Source organism: Ascaphus truei, chromosome 22 (genome assembly GCF_040206685.1).
Source record: "Ascaphus truei isolate aAscTru1 chromosome 22, aAscTru1.hap1, whole genome shotgun sequence".
Lineage (NCBI taxonomy): Eukaryota > Metazoa > Chordata > Amphibia > Anura > Ascaphidae > Ascaphus > Ascaphus truei.
Window position 1 is genome coordinate 3,018,868 of NC_134504.1, and position 12,055 is coordinate 3,030,922.

General features: G+C 43.6%; 1 protein-coding gene across 2 annotated transcripts in view; it reads left to right on the plus strand.

Annotated features, from left to right (window-relative positions):
* Positions 1-12,055, plus strand: part of TBCD (tubulin folding cofactor D) — a 176,376-nt gene that overhangs the window by 65,623 nt on the left and 98,698 nt on the right. For both annotated transcript variants that reach the window (XM_075579659.1, XM_075579660.1), the window contains exon 14: positions 2,511-2,667. In XM_075579659.1, the coding sequence (XP_075435774.1) occupies positions 2,511-2,667 (157 nt within the window). The remainder of the gene's footprint in view (positions 1-2,510; positions 2,668-12,055) is intronic.

Below are 12,055 nucleotides of genomic sequence, written 5' to 3' on the forward strand. Positions count from 1 at the left end.
TTCATTTTTAGTGTATCCCTGCTTCAGCACAGGTGGCTCAATCGTTGACTGAGCCACTGATTAAGCCTCCTGTGCGGAAGAAGGGATATCCTGAAAACCTGACCTGTTGGTGTCCCTTTGAGGACTGAACAACCCCCCCCCCCCCCTGTGGTAGATTAAGAGAAGAAATGTGCAATATGTATAAAATGACAGAAAGATATTTAGTATCAGATGAGCATTTTTTAGTGGTTACCAGTTTTGAATTTTAAGAAACTGCATTTGAAAAATAAGACTGTTCATGCTGGCTTCACAATCAGGTTTTACATTGAACTCATTGAGCTGGGTTTCTGTAACGCAGAGCCTTACAATGCATGGCGGACATGTACAGTACTGAGGGAGGGAAATGGGGTTACATATTTGTCAGTGGAATTTAGATCACCTATGTCGCAGTAATCCAGTTCTGGTTTTAAATTGGGTTTTATTGTCCAGTGTGGTGTAATAGGGTCGGATATGGAGACAGACTTGCCTGGATCTCATCTTCACCTTGTTGCAGTCTAATGCAAGGATTTCAATCTAGAATGCAAATCTGTAGCGGGTGCTACCTCGCACTTTGTATGGATTCCAAGCCTTGGGTTTCTGTTGGAGAAACCAATTATAGGGGCATATATGTACTCTGACGTGTAAATAGTTGGTGCTACAGGTTCTGTTCCTTTGCCATTGTGGTGCAGAAGAAAATAAGGTGGGTTTAACGGCTGACCTTATGGTAACATTGCTGCCCTTGCAATGGTTGAATCACAATATTGCCACTTTATCTCTCTGTCCCCATGGCACCAAAATTACAATGTAATCAGCAAAGGGCTTAAAGCTGCAAAACGTGAAAAATACTTTTTGTTTTTGTTTAATTTAAATAAATCAGTTCTGTAATATTAGATAATACTGTCTGCATTTTTTTTAACTCCTAATGCCATTTTTAATGATTTAAAAAAAAAAAAAAGGTTTCCTTTGGTTTCTACAGCAACTATTTAGGAAGTCCTATACACTGCCTATTGAAACAGGCTCTGACACACCTTTTTTGAGGTCTGCACTTTGGCAACAAAGTATCACAAACATCTGTTGCTGTGTTCTAAACAGCAGACTGTCTATTATTCTGAAAGCTGTAACAATGTGTTACACGTAGTAATATAATGTTACATATCAGCTGCAACATTTCAGACTGCAGCACAGTTAGAAGGCGGCCATTTCATTAGGCACACAATCAGGATTTTTACAGATTTATAACAGGAGCACCATATGATTGCCAGCTTAGGTAAGAATGTATATTGTTGCATGCTTTACATATACAAATAAGACGGGGGGGAGAGAGGCTGTGGTATTGCTGCCTTTGGCCGCGCTTATAGTGATGGCGACAGCGACGCGACATTGCGTCAAAACAAATGCATTGCCGCCGTCTCGAGCACTTATAGTAAGCGTGGAGCGACGGCTTGGTCGTGCTCGCTGGAAGTCATCTCAATTTGATTTTTTCAGCGACCGCAGCCCGACATCGCCGGCACTATAAGCGCAGCCTTAAATGTCTTCTTTGGACTTTCAAATGCTTCACATCTTGTGCTGCACGTTCCATCAAACAAGAGCTCATTTGTATCCGTGCGGGGGACACGAAGGCGCTAGGATAGATGAATTGGGCTTTTCATCGCAAACCAGGACTCTCTTCCCACCAGGAACTAGCACAACCACAATTCTTCCACATTATAAAGGTCATTGTTTTCCAGCAGAAATAGGGACTGCCTACTCAATTGTGAAATGTAAATTGCTTGAGAACTTACCATGAGATAGGGAGCTTTCAGTTGAGTTTCTTCTGTTGTATCCACAGGCTACATATTACTGTAGACCATAGAAGGTTATTAAATGGCATGCTGCTAGGAGAGGAACCTGTGTAAATTATATTATTAGATGTGTATTTGCCAAAAGGAAGCCCTGAGGTGAAACATATAGAGCTGACAAGTGTTTGCATTGTATGCATGATACGCTAAGAACGACTCTTGTCTGTAGGAATTCAGAAGCTACTTTGTGTCTGACTGGAAGGACTACTTGATTAACTAGAAATATGTACACATACACACACATTCACATGCATACATACACACACATTCACATACACACATTCACATGCATACATACACACACATTCACATACATGCATACACACACATTCACATACATGCATACACACACATTCACATGCATATACATATACATACACAAATACATACACAAATACATACACACACACACACACACACACACACACACACACACACACACACACTGTGTATTCCTGGTAAGACAGGGAGTGCAACTGTTGATCTTAAGTACACAAGCTTGTGGGTTGAATTTCTGCCTCAGCCATTTAAACTCTGTGACCGTGGGCATATCTCAGTATCTAATTCTATATCGTATAGCTCATATTATCTTTTATGTATGTAAGATCCCAATAAATCTTCTCTGCCTAAACGTTCCCTGGCTTTGTCTTGCAGTTGTTCCTGTGATTTTGCAGGCTCTGATCTATGATGAGAAACGCGGGGCCTGCAGCGTGGGTTCCAATGTCCGCGATGCCGCGTGCTATGTTTGCTGGGCGTTTGCACGGGCCTACGACCCTCTTGAAATGAAACCATTTGTAATTCAGATCGCAAGGTAAGTTTACCCCACGGGCGGAGAATCCAGAAAGAAATTCATAACACATATTTATACTTCATTAATTAAGGCAAAACAATGGCTACGGACCTGGCATCTGGCCAAAAATGTGCAAGAAACACCTAATAATGGGGAAAACTCTGCCCGCTTTTAAAGTTGTATAAAATGTAGTTGCTCGTATTTTAGGAAGTGAAAACGTAAACACCATTGATTCAATGGGATTGCTTTTATTTGACATGGTGCAGTTGTTTGTAGCACAAGGGCACCCCTTTTGCCTGAATACTTGTGGCCCGTGCTCAAGAGAGGCTGGAAATAAGAACCAAAACGTTAAGCGTTGATGAAACTTTTGTTACATTCTTTGGTATGAGTCCTGTGAGTGCCTGCCTTTTCTATGCTGTCTTCATTTTGTTAATGGGCACACACATTTTTCTTAGGATTGGAAGTGCCGTAGTGTGTGTGTGTGTGTGTGTGTGTGTGTGTGTGTGTGTGTGTGTGTGTGTGTGTGTGTGTGTGTGTGTGTGTGTGTGTGTGTGTGTGTGTGTGTGTGTGTGTGTGTGTATATATATATATATATATATATATATATATATATATATATATATATATATATATATGTATGTATATATATGTATATATATGTATGTATATGTATATATATATGTATATATATATATGTATGTGTGTGTATATATATATATGTGTGTGTGTGTGTGTGTGTGTGTATACATATATACACATATGATACCGCTCTGTGGCTAACGAAATGCTTTTATTTGTGCGAACTTTCGAGATACACTGGTCTCTTCTTCCGGCGGATAAAGCAAGAAAGATTTTTACTTAAAAACAGTGCTTCTTGGAATTTATCTGTTACTACTGAAGCCTATCTCCCCCCCTCCCCCCCCCCCTGCAGTAAGCGATTTATGACTTAAGGTGTTAAATGGTCTATGAATGTTAGTGATGTTAGTGTGTGTAAATATAAATTTATAAAGCGCCCACAGTGTAGACCACTTTACAAAGGTGTGTGTGTGTGTGTATGTGTGTGTTATACAAATGGTGTGAGTAGGTGTAGGAATGTAAGAGGGTGTTGCATTATGATTAGTGTGTGTAGATACTATGTGGTCCCTATTGGTATATAGGGATGGAATTACATTGTACATTAGTATGTGTAACTTAGCTAACACGGTACAGATACTTCAATATGTATGTATGTTTATCTATATACTGTGTCTATATCTTATCTACAGTATATCTCTGTTGTTGTTTTTTCCCCCTGCTCTCCCAAATTAGCCATAGATTCCTTTGTATATCAGGATTGCCGACCTGAGGAAGAGAGATCTCTCGAAAGCTTGTCCTACGACATAAATTGTTAGTCCAAATAAAAAAGGTATCACCGAATACTGAAGAACTCATTATTCTGCAATATCGCAACTGGACTAACACAGCTATTTCCGTATATATGTACAGTACGTGTGTGTGTGTGTGTGTGTGTGTATATATATTTAACTCAATCTTCAGCACACCAAGAGCAGCTGCTTTACCGGTGAATTGACCAATAGTACTTCCTAGCTTTTAAAGGGGCTTGAAATGGCTGTCCAGTAGGAAGGTGCAACCAGTGACATTGCGGCTTTCTGTTTGACTACGACACCTGCAAGATTTGGAAACCATTTTGTTTCCCCTAGAGGGAGACTTGCAACCAGTAACCTCCCACATCCCACCCTGTAAACAATCCAAGAGACGTGATTACTCTTAAATCCATTTCTAAGTGTGCTATGCAAACCAGTTTAGATTGGCCTGTGGAAGGTGCGCGCTTCCTTAAACACTGCGCAGTGACATGGACGTGAACATCTGTAGGATTCCGCTTCTAATTATTGCCTTTTTATGCATTTGGAAATTATTTTAGTGGATTAAACTAAATAAATAAAAGGTTTTACATATCAAACAGTCTGACACTGCATGCACAACAATATGATTATGGTCAAGATTACAAGCAAACTCAAGAATATGAATCATTCTTTAAACTGAATTGATTAGGCTTGTGTTAACACTTTAGGGTGTGGTGATAATATGAAAATATTGCCATTTAGTGGGTGCATTTTATAGAAGCCAAGAAGTTTAAGCCTCCCAGGGGTGTGGTGACATCTCTCAGTATCACCACTCCCTGCAGAGGCTTTGGAGTATTATATAATGATTCAAATGAGTAAAAAGAAACCAGGGTTCATTCCACTAAATGTCCAGTTTCCCTTTTTTGAGAAGGCTTCTTAGATTTTGCAACACTGTCCCTCCAGCAGTAAATGGAATTTCACTGATTGCAAGACAGCCTTACTCATCCCAAGCATCACTGCTGTCTGCAACCAGAGCACGGTCACAGTCTGAAGTCACTAATAAACTATCAAAGGAATCTCCTTAAAACGTAGATTCGTAGTATGGATGGATGGTAGTTACACGAAGTGAAGAGCTCACAGTGCTTCGTATAACCACCATCCATACTGCTTACGATCTAAACATTAACCTTCATACATTAATATTAAGAGCTGTATGTGTGTGTGTATGTATATACACACACACACACACACTTGTGTTGAGTGAAAAAGGCAACAAGAAACCTCCACCGTATAGCATATAGCAAATAAAAGTATCACTTGTGAGCACATTCACATGTCTTAGGTCTGCAACCCTGCCTTTCATCATTATCACCTAGCATACAGTGCTTCCACTGCAGCAAGGGATTCTGGGAAATGACATGCAAATGAGCACACCGTGTCATCTTTTGCCTGAAATCCATTTTTACATGGAACTCTTATAAGCTAATGCTCGCTGTTAACACAGCTTTTAAGCACAGCATGGGAATCGGTTGCAAAGCCAGAGAAACTACTCACGTATGTATGTATGTATGTATGTACACACACACACACACACACACACACACACACACACACACACACCCACATATATACATACCCACATATATACATATATATACCCACATATACACATATAAATATACATACACACATCTTATACTATATTAGTGAAAGCACTGTATGCCTGCCTGCCTGCCTGCCTGCCTGGATGTCCGGTGTCTCATTGGTCCCTTGGCCCGCCCCCGCACACCTCTCATTGGCCTGAGGCGGAGTGACGGGCCAAAGGACACACAGGGACACACACACACACACACAGGGACACGGACACGGACGGGGACACACACACACAATCCCCTCCCGGTGCCCCTCACTCTCCCCCGTCAGCTGGACCGCACCTCAACTTCCACACCCCCCCCACCCTCCCTGTGCCCGAACTTACCCGGAGTCCCGTGTACACACACACACACACACACACACACACACATTCCCACCCCCCCCAAGCTCACACACACCTCACCCCCCCCCCACAAGCTCACCCCCCCCCAAGCTCACATTCCCCCACCCCCCCAAGCTCACACCCCGGCGCCGCTACAGTCAGCGGGGGAGCGGAGCGAGCGCCCGGGACACACGCGGGGGAGCGGCCACAACACGCGGCCTCCCGCCTCACATCCACGTGGGAGCGGCCGGATGAGTGAGGCAGCGGCCGGATGAGTGAGGCAGGGGCAGGATGAGTGAGGCAGCGGCAGGACGGGTGAGCTCCCCCCTCCTCCACATGCTACGTGCTGCTCTTGCCCCTCCGCTCCCGGCTCCCCCCTGTCACCGCGTGACAGGCCGCGGGACGTGAGATGGGAGGGGGGATGCCCCTCCGCTCCCGGCTCCCCCCTGTCACCGCGTGACAGGCCGCGGGACGTGAGATGGGAGGGGGGATGCCCCTCCGCTCCCGGCTCCCCCCTGTCACCGCGTTACAGGCCGCGGGACGTGAGATGGGAGGGGGGATGCCCCTCCGGTCCCCGCTTCACCTTCTCCCCACCGTTGTCCCCGCTGCCTGCGCAGGAGGAGGGGGGGGGAGCCGGTGTTGGTGCTGGTGTGTGTAATTGTGTGAGACTGTGTGTGAGTGTCTGTGACTGTGTGTGACTGTGTGTATCTGTGTGTGACAGTGTGTGTAAGTGTTTCACAGTGTGAGAGTGTGTGTGTGTGTGTAAGTCTGTGTAAGTGTCTATGACTGTGCGAAACGGTTTGAAACTGTGAAAGTGTGTGTGACTGTGTGTGAGTGTGTGTAACTGTCTGTGATTGTCTGTAACTGTGTGTGTGTGTGTGTGTGTGTGTGGTGCAGTGTGAGCAATGAGCAGTGTGTGCAGTGTGAGCAATGACCACTGTGTGCAGTGTGTGTCAGTGTGAGCAGTGTGTGTGCACTGTGTGCAGTGTGAGCCATGAGCAGTGTGTCAGTGTGTGCAGTGTGACCAATGAGCAGTGTGTGTGCAGTATGCAGTGTGTGTCAGTGTGTGCAGTGTGAGCAGTGTGTGTGCAGTGTCAGTGTGAGCAATGAGCTGTGTATGTGTGTGTGTGCAGTGTGAGCAGTGTGTGTGCAGTGTGTGTCAGTGTGACCACTGTGTGTGCAGTGTGCAGTGTGTGTCACTGTGAGCTGTGTGTGCGCAGTGTGCGTCAGTGCGACCAATGAGCAGTGTGTGTGCAGTGTGTGTGTGCAGTGTGCAGTGTGAACAATGAGCAGTGTGTGTCAGTGTGAGCACAGTTCACATCCCGGGCAACGCCGGGTCTCTCAGCTAGTAAATATATATATATATACGCGCGCACACATACACACACACACACATACAGACTCTAATTAAACCAGTACATACAGAAAGATTCACTAAACTCTGAAGGATAGGGTCTTTTTTCTGCAGTGCGATCCTGCTTTAACTACCATTGACTCCAATGAAAGTAAATGCGGGGTCACTGTGCGATACCCGGTATTGGGGCATAATCCCCTCCCCATAGTTTGCTTACATTGACCCCTGAGGATTTATACACAAAAGGCACTCGCTTTATCATTGTTTTTATATGGATATGCGGTATGTATTTTCTTTATCAAATACGCGTTGACGCTATTCTTTAAAGCAGCAATACATTCCCCACTTCTTTCTTATTTTAATATGTAAAGAATGTGACAGCGTATTATTATTCAACATTCTTACCTAAGCTGGCAAACGTTTTGGGGTTACTTTCATAAATTTGTCATAATCTTGATTGTGTGCCTCGTATAATGGCCGCCTTACAGTTTCAATCAATCCTTAAGTCAGTGTAATTCAGCAGCTACAATGTATCTGTATATTACTAAGGTACTGTAACATTATCTATTGTTACAGTTTGCAGCTCAAACTGTGGGGAATATTGGCAACAGATTATCACAAACAGGAAAGTATTACAAAGATCTTGCACAGCTGGGGAGGTGGCTAAACCTGCGATAGAAATCACAGGATGCTTTAAACTGATTAAAACGGGCATTCAGAGTTGGAAAAAAGAAAGCAAAAAAGTCACTATTATCCAATACTACAAAACTAATTTATTTTAAAAATCACGTTTTGCTGCTTTAACTTAGATGTGAATTTATTGTACTAATGTTGAAGAGTGCTTTTAACACTTTAGATAATTAGTACAATATTCAAAACAAATAATCTGCACTGGACACAACTATTGTGGTGATTTTAGCGTGACAATATTTTATTGCAATCCAACAAGAATAAGTACATTGGGTGTGAACAGCGGAAGAACAAAGTCAGGGTGCTTCCAGGAGAACTCGGGTGCACTCACATCGTCACAATCTGGAAGCGTTTCTTCCCTGGTGCAGATGAATGATGTTATTTAATAAAACCCTTTGAGATGATAAAAAAAACGGAAATAATTTTCCACCGGCCAGTAGGACACAAGCCATTGGTTTCCCCGATTTTTATTGTAGTGTACAACCGGTTCTTAAGGGAGCTGAGCCCTTCCAAACTCCAAACCCACACGTAGGAGGTGGAAAACAACAACGACAAAATATATAATTACATCTAGGATGAGCCACAAAGTAGAATAAAAGCTTGCCATACCTTAGCCCGGAGTGTCTGTTTGTTTGCAGACATTGGAACCAAACATGATGCAGAAAGGGAACTGCTACCTGCAGCATCATTTGTACATAACTGTATTCGTTTATTATATTCTGTTTTACCTTTTTTTGCTTTAAAAATGAATTTAAAAAAAATCATATCTGAAGGGATACAGTAACAAAAGTGACGGGGATATAAGGGGAAGATGTTATTCCTGACCAGCTTTTTACAGACCTATGCGGCATAGTAATCAGTTTCCCTGTTATTTCTAACAATTGTAACGTACGAATTTCTTTCAGTTTTACAAGGGTTCTGGTGACCGTATTGTTCCCAGAAATGGAGAGATACTTAGCAGGTTGTTCAGATGTATACGTTTTTCCTTCTGTATAAGCTTTTGAGACCCTTCTTATGAAGAAACCTCTGCAGTATCAAAAGCTTGAGCACAAAAACACCTTGTATGAGTTCGGTCCAATGGAAGGTATGACAACCTACGAAGTATCTTACAAATGTAGTTTCACTTACGTAGTCATACTTCTTTCTCCTCGTTACACAACTCACTTTTGAAATAATTCAACAGTTTTTTTTCCCTATTGGAGAGAAATCGAATACATTGGCACAATTGTCATTTTGTACAAACTGCTTCAGAACTGGTAGTTCCACTTCAGATCACAAAGTGGAGGCAGTAGACGCCTCTGGCACTGTCCACGGATGTGGAGTTGTGAAGTGCTCCAAAAAACACATGATTTCAATGCCTCATAGCAACACCTTCTTTCCTTGTTAATAACCTGTCCCGACCTGAAGCCTGGGGGTGTGTTGCACAAAATTTGCTGTCCACCTTCATTTTATGGAGATGCTCAGAGTTGTAACCACGGCTTTTGTGCTGTCCTGAAACCAGAATATGGGGCTTAACCCATACACTAGCAAATAAACACTTGCATTGTTCCATGTGGAGTTTATAATGTGGTCCAAGATATTTTACCATGCGGTCCCACATTGAAACATATTTTGTAGTTGCAGTAAAGTAAAAACAGAGAGCTGTGTACAGTTTTTATAGCTCTGGAAATTTAGTCTTGAAACATATACTGCAATATAGTGCGAGGGGGGGACAAGGGCAAAATATAAAATACATACCGCCTAAAACACAATGAAAGTAAGGTAATGAGGTCCCAGCTCTGACCGAGAAGCTTGCAATCTAAAAGGAACGGGAGAGGGATGACACAAGGATAGGTGGGAGATCGTGCCACTCAGTGTGGTATTAACAGCAGGCTTGTCAGGACGGTGCTGGGTAGCCCTATTTAAAGAGATGAGGTTTTTGATCACTTTTAAAGTGATTGGTGTGGGAGAGTCTAATGGTGCAGAATAAGTGTAAATAGCGTGGGGGGGGGGGGGGTGTCTAATGGTGCAGCGGAAGGAGTTCCCACAGCTGGGATTCAGTCCTGGGAAAGTCTTAGTTGGGTTATACAGGGGATAAGGTGAGCTGAGACTGCGGGAGGGGGAGTAGTTGGGTTATATGGGGGATAAGGTGAGCTGAGACTGCGGGAGGGGGAGTAGTTTTGTTATACGTGGATAAGGTGAGCTGAGACTGCGGGAGAGGTAGTAGTTGGGTTATACTGTGGATAAGGTGAGTGGAGACTGCGGGATGGGGAGTAATTGGGTTATGCGGTGAATAAGGTGAGTGGAGACTGCGGGAGGGGGAGTAGTAGTTGGGTTATACGGTGGATTAGGTGAGCGGAGACTGCGGGAGGGGGAGTAGTTGGGTTATACGTGGATAAGGTGAGTGGAGACTGCGGGAGGGGGAGTAGTTGGGTTATACGTGGATAAGGTGAGCTGAGACTGCGGGAGTGGGAGTAGTTGGGTTATATGGGGGATAAGGTGAGCTGAGACTGCGGGAGGGGGAGTAGTTGGGTTATACGTGGATAAGGTGAGCGGAGACTGCGGGAGGGGGAGTAGTTGGGTTATACGTGGATAAGGTGAGCTGAGACTGCGGGAGGGGGAGTAGTTGGGTTATACGTGGATAAGGTGAGCTGAGACTGCGGGAGGGGGAGTAGTTGGGTTATACGTGGATAAGGTGAGTGGAGACTGCGGGAGGGGGAGTAGTTGGGTTATACGTGGATAAGGTGAGTGGAGACTGCGGGAGGGGGAGTAGTTGGGTTATACGTGGATAAGGTGAGCTGAGACTGCGGGAGGGGGAGTAGTTGGGTTATACGGGGGATAAGGTGAGCTGAGACTGCGGGAGGGGGAGTAGATGGGTTATTCGTGGATAAGGCGAGTGGAGACTGCGGGAGGGGGAGTAGATAGGTTATACGTGGATAAGGTGAGCTGAGACTGCGGGATGGGGAGTAGTTGGGTAATACGTGGATAAGGTGAGTGGAGACTGCGGGAGGGGGAGTAGTTGGGTTATACATGGATAAGGGGAACTGGGGGAAGAATGTTGTAGGAATGAATAAATCTGGGCTGCTGAAGGCTGAGTTATTAAGGGGTTTTAAGACGTGTCAGTTTTAAGACTTCCCACAAAAGACGTTTAATCATGAAATCTTTCAAAATAATTCACGTGGAGTGTGGTCAGGATAAAAAGAGCAAAGTAAAGGCAAGTTTTATATACTGTAGGAAGTAGCATTTTCAATTCAAGTATCCTTAAGTTTGCATAAATCCTAGTTTTACTAGTGGGATTTTTTAACAACTGAAAATGTAGACCTTTTTTCCAAAACCACTGTCCCCTTCTGTGAAAGCCTCAGAGAAACTTAATTCATTATTTACTTTTGTTTCTTTATTATTTAGCCATTTCCCAGCAGCCTCCAAGGGCCATATTGACAGGACAAATTAATTTATCTTAAATTTGTACCTTGGAACAGCATTGTGCGGTCTTTACTATAAATATTAAACCAGTGGAAACCAACATCTTCTTGGGTAATGTTATTTAATAATCACTTGCAACCCCTACTTTATCTCTCACCTGCTGAAAGATTTCACAATGTGTTATCAGTTTATTACTTAAAGAGAAAGTGCTGAATAATTATCATCGTCCATGACTTCTGATCTCATCGAGAGCCGGGTTAAATCTTCTTTTCTTTACCTTCAAACATAGCAGCACACAACTCAAACAGTGCGTGCAATGTGGCAGTGGGAGCTGTTTCATACTCCCCGGGGTGCTGCGTTGTTTGTGGTGAGAAGAAGTAGGGCGTGGATGCTGCTTATACCTCCCCAGTCTAAGATAGATTGCTTCAGGGCTAGACTGTCCTGCTGAATCAGGAAATATGAAGCATTGCTCTGAGCTACATCTTGTGGCACTAGAATATGCAGCGTATGGATTACGTGCAAGTCTAATATATATTAATCATCTATATATTTATGAATTATTGGGTCAGTGCTTGTCTCCCTCCCCCACCCACTCTTTACCCCCCCCCCAATCCTTTTTTTTTTTAATTTATTTTTTTACTTGTG